This window comes from Emiliania huxleyi (genome assembly GCF_000372725.1).
Source record: "Emiliania huxleyi CCMP1516 unplaced genomic scaffold EMIHUscaffold_252, whole genome shotgun sequence".
Classification (NCBI taxonomy): Eukaryota; Haptophyta; order Isochrysidales; family Noelaerhabdaceae; genus Emiliania; species Emiliania huxleyi.
In genome coordinates this window covers 164,942-183,077 of record NW_005200155.1, presented here as the reverse complement: position 1 = coordinate 183,077, position 18,136 = coordinate 164,942, and the positions used below count along the sequence as shown (strand labels likewise).

The window sequence follows — 18,136 nt, the reverse complement described above, 5'->3', positions numbered from 1 at the left end:
TTTCCGTCCGTGTTTCTCTACAGCAACCTCTCGTTTCCTCTTTAGTTTCCCGGGGAAACTCCGTGGAAATCAGCTGGTTTGTTTGGGCCCCAAATCAGCCAAATCGGCAAAATACCGGGGTATTTTGCGGGTACACCTGGAAACCCCGGGTATACCTGGAAAATACCCGGGTAGTTTGCCGGTTTCCTCGGTTTCGCCTCAGATTTTGCCCGGAGACCAGCTCTCAGACTCAGGGAAACTCGAAGAGTTGCCAGACAGAATGGAGCTCCAAGGCTCCGGGCTCGCAGCAGCTTTGGGGAGGGTCAGGCATTGGTGCGGCCACGAGCGAGTAGCGCGCGCGGGAGAAGCGCGGCTAAACAGGCCGTGCCAACCCACGAGCGGGTTCGGCAGGGGCTGGCCAGGCAGCAGACCCCCACGGCAAGGAGCCTGAAAAGAAAAAGCCCCGGCCCCGCTGGGGCTGGAATCCGCGCGTTCTCTTCACGAGGGATGCACATGGCCTCGCTCTACGCGCTCCTGCTGCTTCTTTGCTCGCCATCCGCCGCCTTCCGGCTGCACTCGTTCGGCCGCGCGACATCGACGCCTTGGCAGCGTCGCTCTGCCACACCGGCGCTTCGAAATGAAGCGGAGCCTCTGTCGTGGAAGGAGCAGATTGAGCGGCTGCTGTCGCCAGAGACACCGGCGGAGGACCGCGGCATCCTCGCCCGCGACCTGCTCGCACGCGGCGCCGAGATCGCCACCGAAGTCTCTAGCGGCCGAGTCGACTCGCTGCTCACCGAGTCGGCGGCGCGCGACCTGGACAGCGTGCGGAGGCAGGGGTCTGATCTGCTGCAGCAGGTGCCCTCGCTGCTCGAGGGGGACGGCCCTGAGGCGCTGCAGCGCGCCGCCACCGACGCCGCGGGCGCTGCGCTCGAGCACGGCCCCGGCGCAGTCGCGTCCCTCCTCGCCGAGCCTGGCCGTGCGGCGGCGCTTGCGGAGGAGGCTGCGGAGAAGCCGGCGTACCGGGTGGTGAGGGAGGAGGAGGGGTTCGCGGTGCGTGAGTACGCCTCGCACGGCGTCGTCGCCGTCGACATGGGCCTCTCCCCCGGCGCCCACCGAGACGTAGCCGAGATGCGGCGAGGCGCGAGCGAGGCGTGACGGTCTGTGGAGAGGCGCTGTTCCCTCTCCGTCTCTCTCTTCACACCTCTCTCTTCACACCTCACCCTCTCTTCACACCTCTCTCTTCACACCTCACCCTCTCCTCACACCCCAGGCGCCGACCTCGCCGCGCAAGTCCGCGAGGGCGGCTCCGCCTTCTCGGCCCTCACCGCCTACCTGCTCGGCGCGAACGGGCGCGCCGAGCTGCTCGGCGGGAGCGCGCCAGCACGCATCGACGTCGCTGCGGGCCCAGACGGGTCCGGCTCGGACGCGTCCGACTCAGACCGGGCGGGCTCCAAGCTCAGCTTCGCCCTTCCGCTCAAGTATTCCGCCGCCACCGCGCCGCCGCCGACCGCGACCTCGCTCCGGCTCGAGCAGGCGCCGCTGCAGCTGCTCGCGGTGGCGGACTTCCCGGGCGTGGCGACGGCGCAGGAGGTGGAGCGGCAGCGGCAGGCGCTGCTCGGCCGCCTCTCTTCCGCCGGCGTGAGCCTGGCGGACGAGGCCCGGCGCGGTGCTTTCTCGGTCCGCGGAAGACGAGATCACCGACGCCCGCGACGAGTCCGCAACGTTTCCGCGACGGCTGCCGTAGGTGCTGCAGTACGACGCGCCGCTCACCCCTCCGTGGCTGCGGCGCAACGCGCTGGCCGTGCTCGTCGAGGCGCTGCCAGAGGCGGAGGGCGGCGCGGAGGTGGAGGGCGGCGCGGAGGCGGAGGCGGGCGGGGCGGAGGCGCTGGGAGAGACTGACGATACGGCGGAGGCGGAGGCGGAGGAGGGAGCGGGGCAGGCAGCGGGGCAGGCGGAGTGGGAGGCAGCGAGGCGGGCGGAGTGGGAGGCCGCAAGGCAGGAGGCGGGGCAGGCCGCAAGGCAGGAGGCGGCGGAGAGCGCGGGCGACGACGCAGCAGTTCCGTCGAGCGCCGACACGACCGCGGCGCAGCTCCGCGACCTCGGCGATGACGAAGCGCCTTCCGACGTCGACTAGGGCGTCCGTGGCCGACGCCGACCGCCCGATTTGGCCAGCACCGCGCCCTCAGCGGGCGAGGCTCGTCCCGGATCCATGAACGGGGCTCCGGCTCTAGTCAGTACGTAGTCGAGGATCGTGCATCGAGCACATATGACGAAAGGCGCCGACCCGTGTGAGTCCCATGGTCGGGGTGGGAGCGGTGTAAATTGGATGTGCATGTTGCAAATAAGAGACCCTATAAAATGAACACGCGCTTCGCCGGGGCCCTCGCGCCACAGTGAGAGTGACCCACAGGAGCTGGCCGGTGGCGGCGCGTCAGGCCCCCCACGCGTGTTCCATGCACTGTAACGTATACTCAAAAGTAGTCCTCCGGTGCATCCTCGTAGCGCACTGCCACTGGAGACGCTGCTTGGGGTGATGACGTCGGGCCGTTCGCAGCTGCCGGCTCATCACCCCTCCCGGCGCTTGCGCCATCATCGTCGCGCGGCTGTCCACTGCCCTTCCCTTCTGCAGCAGGCCGTCCGCGAGCAGGCCTGTCGCTCGCCAAGACTCTCGCGGCCCGCAGCCTCTCTTGCATCCCGCGTACCTCCGTCTGCGCCCGCAGGCGCTCACGCGCCACGTTTTGGTCCCGCGACTTTGCGAGCGAGACCACAAAGGCGCGGACGGTGGACAGCATGGCGACGTGGTCCGACGCTGTCTGCGACGGGTGTGCGTGCCCGAGGTACTCAGCAGCGCGGCGCAACTGCTCCTGCGTGTCCGAAAAGTGCTCCTCGACTGTATTGCACTCGCTCTGCACCTCGGCCACAAAGGCGTCGAGCAGGAAACGAGCGTAGAGACCGTCGATATGGCCTTTGGTGACACCTGTGCCAGGCGCATGCGGCTGCTCTACCGACTGCCGCTCCACCTCCCGCCAAGCGCGGGGCAGATTCCCGACGCTCGCTCGCAGCACCCGCCACGCACGTATGTTGAGCGAATAGGCGGCCGTGGACCCGGCCAGCTTGCTATCGAGCGGCTGCAGGAGGGGCGTGCGGAGCAGTCCGAGAAGATCGAGTCTCCTCAGCAGCGCTACTACGTCGCCAGCGTTCGCCGCCGATCGCCGCACGACGGACGCGTCGCCCAGCCGGACTGTCCCAGGTGTGGAGCGTCTCACGCAGCTGAGCGCGCCAGGGCACGACTCCACGGCGTCGGGAGGCGGCTGCTCGTCGCTGATCATCTCGGTGACGTGCGGCGAGGTGGGGCAGCTGAGTTGCGAGGAGCGGGTCGAGTTTGTGCTGCGCACGCTCGCAGGGCTCGCCTGCGCGCACGCTTCCTCGACAGCAGCAGGCGCGGCAGGAGACCGAGCGGGCGAGCTCGCGAGATCGGTCGCGGCGCGTCTGCCCGATATGCGCGCCTCTGCCACCACCCGCCACGGCTCGCTCAGCTCCGGCCCCGCGCCGGGGAGCCTCGGTGGGGCGCTCGCAGCCGGGCCACTTTCAGCCGTCTCCCACCCAAAGGAGTCCTCGACAACCGCGTACACGGTGAAGGACGTCGCGATAGGCCGCCGAATGGCAATGAGCACGTGGTGCTCCTGCCCAGCCGCCTCTGACACCAGGCAGCCAGCTGCCAGGGCTGGCTGTCCGTCGGCTCCCACCCCACGCTTCACCTGCTCCGCCCTCGGGGCGCGCTGCTTCTTGCCCCATGAGTGGAAGTTGGGCTCCTGTCTCCAGCCGGGCAAGAGCACCCACCACACGGACGCCACCTCGTCTGTGGCTACCGAAAGGAGGAGGCGGCTCTGGTCATAGGCACGCAACTGAGGGTAGCCCTTCGCCAAGGCTGGCGCCGCCGGGCACGGCGGGAGCAGGGCCAGCTCGGCCTTTGCCAGGACGAGCGTGGCCTTGATGTGCGCAATCTGGTCATCGATCGATCTGATCCAATCCTTCGCACCGCCACTGCCCGTGTCGGTGTGAAAGCTGGCGGTCCCAGAGAGCTCCGTCGATAGCAGGTCAATGGCGTCGCCACCCTCGCCATCGGGCAGTGCCTCCGAGGCCTTGCGCTGCATGAGCTCCGCGACGAAGTTCATCAGTGAATACTGCGGATCGACGGAGGACTTGACGGCAGAGAGCGACGGGAGGACGTCGAGGCGGAAGCCGCGCGCATTGCCGCGAGCTGTGCCTCCATTGAGGACGTTCCCGACCTGTAGGCAGAGTTGAAGGCACCGGCGTAGCATTGGCGACTGGAGGACCTGCTCCGCCGCGGTCCGCAAGCTGTCCACGTTCGCGCGGACGGCCAGAGCCAGCTGTTGGAAGAGCGCCATCAGGGAGAGCACCTTGAGCTTGCGATCGAGGTGGTCAATCTCGGACATGCGCACCGCAAAACGCTCCGCCTCCGAGAGGCTGCTCTCGACCGAAGGATTCTCCGCCAGCTCCGCGCGCAGCACAGCGGCCGCAGCGGCCTCGTCGGCCGTCGGAGCGATACCACTCAGGGCGACGATGTCTTCCAAGGCGAGCAGGCCCTGCGCGTTGAAGGAGGCGACGGCGTCCGAGAGCTCCTGCGCCCCCGCTGCCAGCCCCGCGATCACAATCTCGATGTTCTGCTTGCGTTTGGTCGTCAGGATCTCGACGCAGGCAGACGAACCGCTCATAGCCGCAGAGCGCGGCGTGATCGCCCTCGCCTCTCGATACTCAAACCAGTGGCACAGGCGCTCGAGGGGCTCCGCGCCGAGTGGGACCTCGTCGAGCGACGCCCAGAGTGAGGCCGTGCTGATGCTGCCGGGGGCAATCTTCTTCCAATGAAGAGGCTTGAGCTTGAGCTGGGCTGCGGTAGGCTCGGTCTCGAGGGATGAGCAGCGGGAGGGGGGCGGCGGCGGCGGCGGCGGCGGCGGCGGCGGCGGCGGTGGCGGCGGCGGCGGCGGAGCGATCGCCGAAAGCGGTGGCGGCTGGAGAGAAGCAGCCTTTATAGACGCCGGTGCTAGCGGTGGCGGATGCAACGGCGGCGGCTGTGCCACGGGCGGTGGGAGCAGGGCATGCTGTGTAGCTGGCACGGGCGGTTCAGGCGCGGTGACAGGGATGCCGAGAACGGTGTTGCCACTGCATGGATCCGCCGCGGACGGTCGCGAGTCATCCTGGTTCTCCGCACGTGCGGGAGGATCGTTCCCGTGCCGAGGCGCTGACGAGGGCTCGTCCACATTGTATGGCTGCACTCGCTCGCCGGCAGCAGCACCAAGCGCTTGGAGCTCAAGAGCGAGGCTGCGGGCGTTCCCCAGGATCGCATCGCCATCGCAGCTCACAAGGTCGAGAACCTCGCCGGCATGCCCGGCGAGCAGCCGCTGCGACCGTCCAAGCGCCGCGCGACCGGCTACCGCAGGCGTGCTGCCATTCTCAGACTCAAAGCGCCGCGTGTGCAGCTGCTGCCGCAGTGTAGCGAGGAGCGCAATCTCCGCAGTGAGCTCCGCGACAGTGAGCCCATCGATGACGTCTCCGTTTGCTGAAGCCCGTGTCTGTGCCCTCCGCGTTGACATTTGTCTGTGCCCTCCGCGTCTTGGTGTCCACCTCTGAGTGCTGCTCATAGCGCAAACAGGTCCTCCGCAGGACGGACGCACGCACGCCTCGGAACCGGAACTTGAGGAAGTGAATGCAAAGTCTCCAAACGGGCGAGATCGCACGCATTCACACACAACACGTACACGTACACTCGCGCATGCTGACGTCGCTAATGGCTGTCCGTCCTCGACTCTGCTCTCTGGTGAGTCTCTGCCTCTCTGTGGGTCCGTGTGTCGTGACGTGTGTGTGACTGTGTGACACTGGGCCCGGTTTGTTTTTTGTGTGAACCAGCGCGCAGCGCCATAGGCACGACGTATTTTCTTCTCAACAACGGGTCTATGTGAAACGCATGCGCGTGACAGCTCTGACTCACTCGTCACAATATCAGTGCAACGCCGGGGCCCGCGACCGCCTGCTGGGGCGCTCGGAAGCCGTTCCGACACTTCGACAAAGTGGGCGCGACGCGCGCTTACACCCCTCGGCACATAGTGTGGGGGCGGCAGCGCCTGCGGGTCACACTCGAGCGACTCGGGCGGCAGCGGCGGGGGGAGCTTCGCGGAGAGCGCGCCGTAGAGCGGTCGCGGTGCGAACAAGCGCGAGCTGAGCCTACGGGACATGCGCCTACTTACCGGTATCGCCCGCGAGCAAGCGGATGGGCTCGCGATGGGGTCACGCGCCAGCCGAGGACGGCGGCAACGAGCATGGCGGTGACAACGGACGAGGTGGTGGAGAAGAGGCCCGCCATCACCGCGAAAGCCGTCATTGGGCTGTGCTTCACGCCCGCAAAGTATGCGGTCGCTGAGAGGACGGCGACAAGAGGCTCGTGCGCGGTGAGCACATGCTCACTTCCGAGGTGCCACGGATAGATGACGTTGCGGCAGAGGAACGTCCAAAGCCGATGCCAACGGCGATGGTGGGCGCAAAGATGCCGCGCTCACTCACCGAGAGTTCTGCGGCGGCGCCTCGTCGCGGCGGAGCAGACACAGATGGCAGCGCCGAACACACCGACCGCCCACAGAGCGCTGCCGAGGCCGAAGGCGGCTGCGGCCCACTCCAGCCGGGCAGCCGCGTCGACGCAGCGGGCCGGTACTGCGACGTGCTGCTCCGTGGATGCTGCTCGCGCGAGAGCGTGGGCGATGAGAAACGACTCGGCGGGCGCCCCGTGCCGAGCGGAGCGGAGGTGCCTACGAGCAGCACTCGTGTCGGCAGCGTACAGAATCAGGAGGGGGGTGGGCGGAGACCGGAGAGCGATGATAGGAACCAGAACGCGGCGCTGGCGGCGGCGCCGCGTTGGGAGAGGGTCGACCAAGCCCCGAGGCAGGCGTAGAGCTGAGAGCGATCGTCGAGCGCATGCACCTGTTGTGCCCCGACCAAAACACGTCATGGCAAGTTGGACGGCTCATCGGCGCGTCGATAGGGAAGGCGCCGTGCACTGGCGGGTGAGGGAGAGTGCGTTCAGCCCGTCTTGGTCCGAGCTGAAGAGCTCACCTGTTGGCAACGCCGGCGAATGGACGTGAGGAGACGCCTGCCACAGCCCCCGTCCTGGATGGTCCTCCTGTGAGAAGGGGCTCGCACTGGCGGATGCCCATCTCGCCAGACAGCGCGCGCTGCAGCGCCGGTGCTGCAGCTGGACGGCCGTGTTGAGGTGCGTCGCTATCCGGTCGCCCCAGGCGTTGGAGGGCGAGCCGAGGGCAAAGGGGCCACGCAGCCATCGTGCGACCTGGAGGGTGGGCCGCTCGGCGGGCACCACCACCTCCACCTGTGCGCGGGTGGGTGTGGAGGTGGGTGAGAGATGGAGAGAGAGAGCAGGGACGAGGGAGAGCGGCAGGAGTGCGCGAGTGAAGAGGGAGTGGGTGGTGTCGGTGCTTGGTGCTTGGTGATTGAAGACACCCGCGGGTCGCACCGCCCGCTCCGCGGCCACGCCACCTCCATCACTCCGCCCGCCACGCCGCTGAGGAATGCACGCAAACGGCGGGTGGCCATTATGTCCGTGTCGAGCACGAGGAGCCGCTCGACCCAGTCGAACTCCGCGGGCACCATGTCGAAGATGCGCGTCTTGAGGCTGACGTACTCCTGCTGGCGTCTGGGCTGGTGGCGGCGGGATGATACGGTGGTGAGGCGGACAACAGTGGTCCGATTGGCCGAAAATGTACTCTCCGCGACGGCTCTTCTGGCGGCGGTCTCGTCGGTCGAAAAGATGAGGACGAGCCCGTCCCACCGGCCATTGACGCGGAGGTTGAAGAGCCAGAGCGGCAGCAGAGACTGCGTGTAAAACAGGCCAGCAGCAACGGTGGCGACGGCGTCGATTGCCGCAGCAGGCATATACACATCGAGATGAGGCGTGCCTTCGGAGTTTGATTTCTAACTTTCTCTCAACAATTTCTTCTGGACTATAGTCTGAGGTTTTTCAGTGTTACCTCCGCCACGCTGTCCAGCAGTTTGGCGGCGCTCTCCATCTCGACCGCGTCGTCCTCCGGCGGAAGCTCCGCGTCGCCCGCGGCCGCTTCCCGAGCGCGCTCGTCGCGCATCCGCTCGTTCGTGGTGGACCTGCCGACGCGCCACGCCGGCGCCCGTGTGCCTCGCCGCCGCGTCCGGCGACGGCATCGATCGCTGCCACAGGTCGTCCCACAGGTCGTTCCAAAGAGGACGCATCCAGACCGGGCCGCATTTCGACCGCCGAAAAGTCTCAACTCGCGCCCTCCCCAAACCTAAATCGTCTCACTAGTTACATACATACCTTCTCGCAGCTGCGAGACGAGCGTTCTCGGAGCGACACCCTCAAAGAAAAAAAGGTTTAAAGAAACAAATGAAAAGTTTTCAAAAGGGGCGCAAGTATTTACGCGGCGAGGGAAAAGGGAGCAAACAGGGGCAGCAAAAGGGACAAAAGGGAGGGACGCAATCACGGCTGGCAGCGGTGGGCAGGGCGACCAAGCCGGCGATCCCGCTACGCTCAGAGACAGGGTGGGTCGGCGTGCGGGTTGGCTCCGCGAAGTAGAAGTAAGAAAATACTCCAACTCTCCTTACCTACTCACCCAAATGCTCCGGGCGCCGCTGTGCTAAGGTTTCACCGAGCAGCTCCGCAAGACCGAGGGCCCTCGGTGTTCACAGCGGAGTGGCTGGGGCATCAGACAGCCGCGCCGGCTCTCTCCATGTGGAGTCGAACAAGGGTCTCCACATTCCATTCTGAATGAACAGCGCCGCGTCCTCCGCCTCTCACCCTCCGCCGCTCTCGACGCGGGCAGCGGCAATCAGGGCGGCGTCGCTGGCCCGTGGCACTTCTTCCGCGCCCTTGGTGAGTCGTGGCGGTGAACTCCGCACCAATGACACCGAGTCTCGCGCCTTCATCCAGCTGAGAGGAGCGCGGACGGCCTGCGTCGTCGCCGCCGCCTTCTCCATCCTCGTCCACACGCTCCTCGCTCACGGCGTCGTGGTCGGCTCCTTCTGGTGCCCGCTCAGCCTGTGCGCAGAGATGTGCGATGAGCCGGCCGCTCTCACCGACTCGCTCCGCTGGCAGCGCCGCGTCCTCGCGGCCATCTGCCTTATGCTCGACTTTGGCGTCATCGCCACCCACTGGCTGATGCCGGTCCACCCAAAGTTTGTCGTCGTCAAGTCCCGCCGGCGGGTGATGCGGGCGCACTTGCTCTCGGGCTCGCTGCAGTGCCTCGGCGGCCCCGCCTTCTTCGCGGCGCTGTACGGTGGCGGCCCGGCCGCCGCTCGCGCCGTCTGCGTCGCCCTTGCCGCGGTTGGCTTCGGCTTGCACGTGCCGGGCGCCCTGTACCTCCTCACCTCGGCCTTTGGCGCGGTGCGGATCATGATCCCCGGCTTCCTGTACGCCACCTCGGCCTACGCGTACTCGCTCGGCAAGCTGCTGACCGCCACCGACGCGAGGCTCGAGCACGACTTCCTCTCCTACTGGCTCGTCCTCCACGTCTATGCGATGAACCGGCTGGTCTTCGCCCTCCTCACGCGCTTCAACCTGCTCGCCTCCGCGCGCTACACGCTCTCCATCCTGATCGGCCTCGCCATCGCCATGCCCGCCGCCCTCGGCTGGGCCTCCTTCGCCTTTTGCGTCTGCGCCATCGTCGTCTTCAACCTCGCCTTCCTCGCCGCCGCCGACGAGGCGGGCAGCCGGCACCGCGCGCCCCTCGCCCTCCCCCCGGTCGCCCACCCCTCCCGCTGTGCGGAAGAAGGCGTCTCGCGCGACGCAAGACGTCTACTCGGCGAGCGGCTTCTCCAACGCCGCCCTGCTGCCGCGCCACTTTGTCACGCCCGAGGGCCTCGTCGTCGCGCCCGCCCTCGCGGCGGCGGAACGGTCCCTCTCTCCGCGCGAGCGCGCGAGGCTTACCTCCGCTCGACGAGCTCCCGCGAGACGGGCCGTGAGCGGCGTCTCTTCACTCCTGCCGCCGCGAGCAGGCTCGTCTTCGACAAGCTCGACACGTCGGGGGACGGGACCATCTCCAAGGCGGAGCTCGGCGAGCTGCTCGTCTCGTGGGGGCTGCCGCGCTCCGACGCCGCCGCGTGCCTCGCCGAGGTGGACGGCGACCGGTCCGGCGCCATCGGATTCGACGAGTTCTTCCACCAGCTGGCGCCCGTGTGGGAGTTCGCTTGCGCCGTCGTCTCGTCCAACGCCAGTGTGGAGGCGCGGCTCGCGCGGCTGCTGCTGAGCGGAGGCGGGGCCGCGCCCAGTCATAGAGGAACAGGAGGAAGCCCGGCGGCTTAACCGATGCTTCGAAAATTTGTAATTTTTTTGTGTACCTGTGTTATAGTCTAATATAGTGCCAGAGTGCGCGCCAGTCCCGTGCCCGTGTGCGCGGGCGTTTCTCGTGTGCGAGTGGACTCTCGGTAAAATTAGGACCCTACACCTAGGGAGGCCCCCGCCGCCCTAGCCTGCCCGCGAAATTCTTTGCGCACCCGAATGCCGAAAAGGCACCAAGCTCACCTCGCGGCAAAGGGGCAGCTTGACGGCTCGCCCTCGCTCCGTGCGCACGCAGGGCCTCTCGACGACGCAGAAGGCCGAGCTGGGACATTCTGAGCCTCCCTCATGAGCGTTCACCTGCTTCTCACCTCACTGGCCAGCCTGCAGCTGCGCTGCGACCGACGCTCGGCTCTACTCGGCACTGGCGCCGCAGCGCTGGCTGGCCCACCGGCCTCGGCAGTGCTTGCAGCAACGACCACCAAAGTCCCGACCTGGAAGCTCTCGGGTGGAGTCGCCTTCCCGACGCTCGCGCTCAACACGGCCGGGCTGACCGAGGACGGCGCGGAGCTCGCCTTCAGGAACGCGATTGCTGCCGGGATCACCCACGCCGACTTCCACCCGGGGATCGAGAGAAACGGTGTTGCTCGCGTACTGCCTCAAGTCGATCGGAAGAGCGTCTTCCTCAACACAAAGATCCCCACGAACTGGGCAAAGGGATGGTCCTCGCCGAGCGAAGCCGCAGCGTCCGTTCCGAAGTTTCTCGACGAGAACCTCGCCATCCTCGGTACCGACTATGTCGATATGCTTATGCTGAGAGATAGCACAGACCCGGCGGTGATGCAAGCCATGTGGGCCGAGATGGAGAAGGCCAAGGCGGACGGGCGCGCGCGCTCGCTCGGGGTGATCAACTACTGCGAGGGCGCGCTCAGCTGTCTCCTCGCCACCGCCAACGAGCTGCCGGCGATCAACTACTTCCAAATGCACGCCGGCATGGGCCCTGACTCGGGCAGCCTCCGCGCCTTTGGCGAGTCTCGCGGCATCCGCACCTTCGCCTATGGGCACGTCGGCGAGCGCGCCAATCCCACCGACGACACGGACGAGCTACTGTCGAGCCCGACGCTCCGTCGAATCGGCGCGGCGCACGGCAGGACCGCGGAGGAGGTCGCGCTGCGCTGGGTGCTGCAGAGTGGCGCGGCCGCGAGCGTGCGCCCCACCACGGACTTCCGCAAGGGCTTCAGCGCGTGCGACCCGACGACGAGCGCGTGCGCTGACGGGCTGCGTTCGTCCGCCAATGCCTTTAGCTACAAGCTCTCGGCGGCCGAGATGAAGGAGATTGACAGCATGACGTCGCCGAAGGGGTTCCCGACGCTATTCTCGTCACCGGGCTGCCCAGAGTCGTTCTTTGCGAAGTGAAGTGAGGTGGACACCTTCACAAAAAACGGACCTGCATGAGTGTATACACTGGTCGTAGGCGTATTGCGTGGTTTGCATGCGAGAGTAGCTACTATTATGCGTTGTGTTTTCCGCTGCATGTGCATGCACTTGTTGTTTTGCTCATCCGTCTGCCGCGGCCAGCGGCCACGCACACGTGCGCGAGACGCTTGAATGATCACTGTCGGCGTTGAAACCCCAAGGCCCAACCCGACAAGACGCCGCTTCAAGAAATTCAAGAAAAACAAAGGCACCACCGGCGCCGGACGGGAGGGCCCTGTCCGCGACTCCCCTCTACTTGGACATCCTCGCCCGACGAGGCCGCGGTCCCAGCATCGGGGCTCGCAGCCTCGGGCGAATCGGGCGCGTCCTCCTCCGCCTGCACCGCTGAACCCGCCTCGCCGGCATCATAGGCTTCCCAATCAAAGGGGTACAAATACGTGTCCGCGTTTGCATTCGCGCCGGCCGGCTTGCCCCGGCCGCGTTGAGCCCGGTTGACGAACCTCTTCCGCTTGGCTGCCGCCATCTCGCCCTTCCGCACCGATGCCTCTGCGCGGTCAAAGTCATGCGGCTTATACCACTGCTGGCCCTGGCGGCCCTCGCGACCCACGCGCAGCGGCCAAGCGCTGCGCACCCGGCCGGAGCGAACCTGGCCTGGTGTCTCCGATCGCCCAGGAACCTCCTCGGCAGGCTCCTCCGCGATGGCGACAACCTTGCGAGGCTTCGTTGCCCTTCGCCGCAGAAAGGTGAAACGGGTCTGCCGCGACGACTTGCCGCTGGCGCTGCTCAACTCGCCGTCCCGAGTCGTCCGATGCGATTCCCCTGACCCTTCGGTGCCCTTCCTCTGCGGTGGCGGCGTCACCCCCTCTATGCCCGCACTGCCATCATCATCCAAGCTCAAGGCAGCTGCGTCGCCAGCCGCGGCGCGATAAATGGGGCGATGCTGGTCATCCGAAGCAGAACGGATCGCCTTTTGGCGATGCCGCATGTGGTGAATCACTACCAACGCAACGCACGTCAGGCAGGCGGCGACTGCCGCGCTTGAGAACGACGAAGGCAGCAGGGCGGCCATCTGTGGCAGTCCGTCCGCCGCCGCGTGGACGACAGCAATTTGATTAGCGTCGTGTGTTCGTGTCGAGCGTTTACGAGTAGCTCCGACTAGAGGGGGCGTTCTGCTGCTAGGGGAAATACGTTATGGCCCTTTCCCTACGAACGCGCACCTTTTAGGGCTAGGGCTCTCTCTCTAGCCCGTCGGCCCGCTCCGCCGCCCTCTCCGCGTCCCACTTGGCCTCCCGCTCCTCGGCCCGGCGAACCGGGCAGTACTTCTCTCCGCACTCCTTGTGCAGATGCCGCCACATTGTCGCGCGGGCAGGCACGCCTTCGGGCATGTGCGCCTTCTGATCATTGAAAGCGACGACGCCAGCGTCCGCGCCGACGCGCTCGCCCGCCCAAGCCTTTTCGATCACCTGCAGAATCAGCTCATTCGATAAGCTGTGGATGCCCGAATCGTGGAGGCCGTGCACGGCTTGGTTGACGTCCCGCTGCGCGAGTTTTGCTCCGTGCGCGAGAAGTAAAGATACGCAAGGGCAGCAAGTGTTGCCGATCGCTATCGGCAGCGCGCGCCAGGCAGATGCTGTATCGTCCTCGCTCACGTTCGCATCCGCACCTCGCTTGAGCACCCACTCCAGAACATCGGCACGCTGTTGACGAACAGCGGCAAACATGGCCTGGCGCAATGCATCCGTGTCGGGTGGCAGCAAATCCAACAGCTTCTCTATCTTCGGACGGTTGGGACGAGCGCAGCGGCACTCGCTCAATAGCTCCTTCAGGCGTTCACTATGATCGACAGCAGCACTTGTGACCTTGCCCTTTTTCCTTGGTGGCATTTAAAATTGGTCAACAACGGCTATCCTGCCTGGCCACGCTCGCTCGCTCGACTGTCCACGCGACTGTCCACGCGGCGGCTGCCGTCCTTTTCCCTTTTACGACACTTGCGACGGGCCTTGGCCCCGCAAAGGAGTCCGAACCCAGCGAGACGAACGCTGCTCTCAAGTGTGTGTGTAGAGCGGGTAACCTTGAGGTGGGTTGCGAGCAGACCAGTAGCCGCGCCGCCTCGGCCTGCCCGTGACGAGCGGCCCAGGTGAGCAGCGTGTCCTAAGTCACGGTGTTTTGCCGCGCGTCGAGCGTGCCGCGCGTCCGCCCGATGGAGACGCCGCCGCCGCCGCCGCCGCCGCCGCCGCGCCCCCGCCCCCGCCCGCCGGTGGCGCGGCCTGCGAAACGTGAAACGAGGCGGCAAAAGCAAGAAAAGCTGTTTTTTGTTTTTCTCGCTGGGATGTTTTCTCCGGCACGTATTTCTTTTCGTGAGACTTCCTAGAATTCTTTTCGGACCAGCAAGAAGGCAGCATGCCTGGCGCACCCGCTGTGACACGATCGCGAATGATCTTGCGGTGGCACATGCAAGCCCAAACGAAACACCAATCGATCTCTGACGCAGGATGGCGGTGGCTCCTCCCGCCATGTACGGCGGCGTGATGCTCTGGCTCGCCGTCACGAGTGCGCTCGGCGTCTGCCTTCCCGCTCGCGCCAATCTCAGCACAAGCCTGACGACGGACCTGCTCGCCAACTTTTCGGCCGGTGTGATCCTGTCTGTGGCGCTGCTACACCTCCTCGACGACGCGCAGGAGCGGCTCGGAAAGCTGAGCGAGTATCCAGCCGCCAACGCCGGAGCTCTCGTAGGCTTCCTGGTGATGGCGGCGACTCAGGCCTTCATCCCGTGCCTTTTCGGCCAGTCGACACGCACTCCTCTGCTTCCGACCAGCCAGTTCGATGGCGGGAGCACGCTCGCCAGCTTCTACGCTCTCGAGGCCTCCATCTCGCTCCACTCTGTCCTGATAGGCCTCGGGATCGGCTTTGCGCAGTCGGGCTGGACCGAGCTGCTCGTCCTGGCGATGGCCATGTCGGTGCATCAGTTCTTTGAGGGCTTCGCGCTCGGCATGCTCGCGCGCCGCACGCAGCTGTCCCAGACCGGCCGGCGGCTCACCTGCCTCATCTTCACTCTCTCCCTCCCGCTCGGCTGCGCCAGCGCGGTCGCCGCCAAGGCGGCGGCGCGCGGCTTCGAGACGAGCTCGTCGTACCTCTGGGTGTCTGGGCTGCTCAACGCCTTCGCCGCGGGGATGCTCACGCAGATCGGCGTAGAGATGGTGAACCACGAGCTCACCGGCTCGCACGCGCACAGCTGCGCCGACCTCGCGCCCCTTGTACGGGAGGAGAGGCCGGGCGCCGCAGAGAGCGACCGATGCTCGCCCGGCTGCGCGCTGGCGCCGGAGAGGCCGCCCTCGCTGGCGCACCGCCTGCTCAAAGTCTCGGCGATCGCGGCAGGCGCGGCTCTCTTCGGTGTCCTCGCAATCTGGGCCTAGAGCTCGGGTGCGATTCCGCGATCAACCCCCGCGATATTATCGACGAATGGCGATGTTTGTGTGTTGTTTTGTTGTTTGAGAAAAAAAGTCCGTCTATGGAATATGACAAACTGTGACACATTTCGTTGAGTCAGTGCAGTCACATTTATTTTTTCACCGCCGCACCGACACCGCGGTCCCCTCCACCGCAGTGTCCAGTGAAAAGTTCGACTCGACCCCGAACGGCCGCTGGCAATACCGCCGAGAGGGCATGCAGTCGACGCTGCAGTAGAGCCAGTCGGCGGCCGGCGCCGACTCGCCCCTGGGGTCAGGCCAGCTGAAGAGGGCGCGCCCCTCCTCGAGCGCCTCGCCCTGTTCAGCCACCGCCATCCCTCTTCGCGACCAGTCAGCGAGCAGCGCCGCGGCCGCGCCGCCGACGACGCCCGGCGATGAGGGACGCGTGTGGTAGCAGCGGAGTCGTGGGACAGTGAGCGGGTAGCCGAGTGGGTCGGCGGCGTTGTCGTGCTCCAGCTTCCTTGCCGACGCTCGCCACAGCATCGCGAGATGCTCTCCGCGCGCCATGCCCGCGCACTTGGGGCAAGGGAAAACCCGCGAGCCGCGAGAAGCGACCTCAGCGACGCTACTCGCATGCTCCGCGAGCATCGCCGCCGAGAATGCGTCGCGCGAATTTCCGCTCTGCACGCAAGCTTGCTCGTCCCCCGTGCTGCCCTGCACGTTCGCAGGCACGCAGCTGTACGGCTGGCCAAGGCACGACGGGGCTGAGGTGAGGCGGTGAAGCTGGAGCCACCACGCCGCATCGGTGGCCGTTCGACCAAACAAGTGCATCGCCAGCAAGTTGCGCGTCTCGAGAACCGCGCTCGCGCCAAAAAGGCGCCCCGTCACGGGCCACGGCCAAAGATGGTTAAAGTGCCTGTTCACAGCGGTGAGCGTGAAGCGACAACGCTCGCGGCACTTCCCTGCGGCGAGCGCACAATAGGTCGAGGGCGACGGCCCCGCGCGCCACCACCGAGACCCACAGCGCGATGGTCGAGTCGGTTGCGAGCTGGCACTTGTAGTCGCGCCAGTCGCCCGATTTACCAGCGCCAGGCTTCTTCTCCGCCGCCCACCGTACCAACCATGCGGAATCGACCCTATCCAGTGCTCCAGTGCTCAAGTACGCCATGACTACTGTGATTTGTGTGGGTCAAACCTTTTTTTGGATGAGATAGCGTTCTTCACTGTCAGCACAAGAATTTGGAAAGCTCGTCATTGCCCACAGGTTGAGCTTCTGTATCGCCTTGGGTGGAACCTCACTCGTGACCTTCACCGATACGGAAAGACACTTGCCATGGAAGTGGGTCGTACTGTACGAGCCCCAACCTGCGCCATATGTACAGCACCCCTGTGAAACACAATTATTCAATGTTTTTGTTCGCTTTTTACAACTCAAGTCTTCTGGAGAGCATTTTTCCAAAAGGGTCAATGGGTCTCGAGTTCGCCGTCGAGGGACGTGTCCAGCGATCGCCGCCACGATCCCCTGACCGATTCGAGGCGCGTGCTGGCTCTGTGCTGGCGATGCACAGGTTGCTCCTCTACGCTCTCGCTGCCATGAACGGCGGTCCCTTCTCGTCCGACCCAGTGGTGCAAGAAGACTACATCTCACCTCTTCCCGATGCTCTGCGTTGCAGCCTCATGGCCGTCCACGCATCCGGCCGATCGAAGCACAGCGCCAGCCCGTGGCGCCCTGAGATGGACGCTTACGTGCTATTACGCCATGTCCGCGACAAAATCTCATTGCCCAAGGTGGCACAGCAGTGGCCATTTCCACCACCTGCAAAAAAGTCGCGTGCAGTTCAGCTTCGGTGGCATAATGTGCTGAAAGGTCTCGCCGGCATCGACGAGCTTTCCTTACTGATGTGCGGAAGGTGCGAGGAGCAAGAAATGAGCGAGACGCAGCTGAACAGCACCGAGGTCAGCCTGCAGCCGTGGGTCGAGGACGCTCTCGTGAACCTGCACGCGCGTAAGAAAGTGCCGATGAACTCAAACTTCACACCGTGGACGATCGAGGAGGACCGCCTCCTGTTGCACTCGTACCAGAACGGCGCGAAGATCACTGACATTCGCGTGAGTAGCCGATCCGCCGAAGCAATCAAGCTCCAGCTACGCCGACTTCAGAACGTCACGCCACTGGTACGCGACGCGCACTACAAGAGCCGCTGCGACCCGGAGGCGCCGTTTCAGTACCTGCAGCACGACATCTGGACGCCGATCGACTCGACCCTCGCTCTACCGCCGTGTGCGCAGATCGACTGGATTCGCGGCGTCGCAAAGGTGCCTCCCTTACCCTGTTCGCCTGCACGCTCGCGTGATCATTCGGCTATCTCCAACGACTAGTGAATCCATACCCTCCGAAACCCGCATCTCCTCCGTCATTCATCACCCAATGATAATCATGTCGGACCCCACCGTCCCCGAGATTTCTTCAACTTACGTCACTGACCTCGCGACCGACGGCAGCGCCGAGCTAGACCCAGACGGCCTCCCAACACCCTCCTCCGCTACTGACACTATCTCTCTCCTCGCCATCCCGCCCCACCTCACTCAAACGCCGCGCTGCGCTGACAGGCCTGAGCATACACGCCTACACACCACGCGCACACGTATCGCAGTCCCGTTATCAGCACTAAATCACTGTCGCTATCTTAAGAACGTAGCGGCAACCCACACCTCCACTTCCGCCGATCTCTCTCGCGTACTTCCTCCATGCCTTCACCATCGCTCATCCCGATTCTTCTCTCCACCGGCCACCCTCCCCACCGCCACCGCCCTTGCCGCCGCCCTCTCCGCCCCTTCCAACACCGACGTCACGATCTCCGCCATCCCAGAGACCTCCTCTTGCGAACCCGCCACCATCGTCACCGCTGCCCTCGCCACAGACGTCCTCGCCATTATCGTCGCACACCCCACCCTCTTCGCCGCCGCCGTCATCGTCGTCTCACTC

At 65.5% G+C, this 18,136-nt stretch overlaps 7 protein-coding genes across 7 annotated transcripts; 4 read left to right on the top strand and 3 right to left on the bottom strand.

The window, feature by feature from the left end:
- Positions 1–492: 492 nt before the first annotated feature.
- On the top strand, positions 493–2,113 carry EMIHUDRAFT_237584 (hypothetical protein; the record flags this gene model as incomplete). Its single annotated transcript, XM_005777939.1, has 4 exons — positions 493–1,098; positions 1,279–1,656; positions 1,724–1,786; positions 2,003–2,113. The coding sequence occupies 4 exons, from the start codon at positions 493–495 to the stop codon at positions 2,111–2,113; spliced, it is 1,158 nt and encodes a 385-aa protein (XP_005777996.1).
- Positions 2,114–2,450: 337 nt separating this feature from the next.
- EMIHUDRAFT_237583 (hypothetical protein) lies at positions 2,451–5,591 on the bottom strand (the record flags this gene model as incomplete). The annotated part of the gene is made up of 2 exons (XM_005777938.1): positions 2,451–4,904; positions 5,115–5,591. 2 exons carry the CDS (start codon positions 5,589–5,591, stop codon positions 2,451–2,453), a joined length of 2,931 nt encoding a protein of 976 aa, XP_005777995.1.
- A 398-nt stretch (positions 5,592–5,989) lies between these two features.
- On the bottom strand, positions 5,990–7,935 carry EMIHUDRAFT_457533 (hypothetical protein; the record flags this gene model as incomplete). Its single annotated transcript, XM_005777937.1, has 9 exons — positions 5,990–6,025; positions 6,099–6,219; positions 6,243–6,411; positions 6,501–6,575; positions 6,619–6,797; positions 7,102–7,138; positions 7,213–7,372; positions 7,504–7,686; positions 7,777–7,935. 9 exons carry the CDS (start codon positions 7,933–7,935, stop codon positions 5,990–5,992), a joined length of 1,119 nt encoding a protein of 372 aa, XP_005777994.1.
- A 723-nt stretch (positions 7,936–8,658) lies between these two features.
- EMIHUDRAFT_457532 (hypothetical protein) lies at positions 8,659–10,473 on the top strand. Its single transcript, XM_005777936.1, has 3 exons — positions 8,659–9,772; positions 9,804–9,952; positions 10,027–10,473. Exons 1-3 carry the CDS (start codon positions 8,801–8,803, stop codon positions 10,331–10,333), a joined length of 1,428 nt encoding a protein of 475 aa, XP_005777993.1. The 5' UTR covers positions 8,659–8,800; the 3' UTR covers positions 10,334–10,473.
- Positions 10,474–10,552: 79 nt separating this feature from the next.
- On the top strand, positions 10,553–11,866 carry EMIHUDRAFT_443607 (hypothetical protein). The gene has a single exon (XM_005777935.1). The coding sequence runs from the start codon at positions 10,655–10,657 to the stop codon at positions 11,720–11,722; it is 1,068 nt and encodes a 355-aa protein (XP_005777992.1). The 5' UTR covers positions 10,553–10,654; the 3' UTR covers positions 11,723–11,866.
- Positions 11,867–12,969: 1,103 nt separating this feature from the next.
- On the bottom strand, positions 12,970–13,626 carry EMIHUDRAFT_237577 (hypothetical protein; the record flags this gene model as incomplete). The annotated part of the gene is made up of 1 exon (XM_005777934.1): positions 12,970–13,626. The coding sequence occupies one exon, from the start codon at positions 13,624–13,626 to the stop codon at positions 12,970–12,972; it is 657 nt and encodes a 218-aa protein (XP_005777991.1).
- A 609-nt stretch (positions 13,627–14,235) lies between these two features.
- On the top strand, positions 14,236–15,156 carry EMIHUDRAFT_237576 (hypothetical protein; the record flags this gene model as incomplete). Its single annotated transcript, XM_005777933.1, has 1 exon — positions 14,236–15,156. One exon carries the CDS (start codon positions 14,236–14,238, stop codon positions 15,154–15,156), a length of 921 nt encoding a protein of 306 aa, XP_005777990.1.
- Between the last annotated feature and the right edge of the window lie 2,980 nt (positions 15,157–18,136).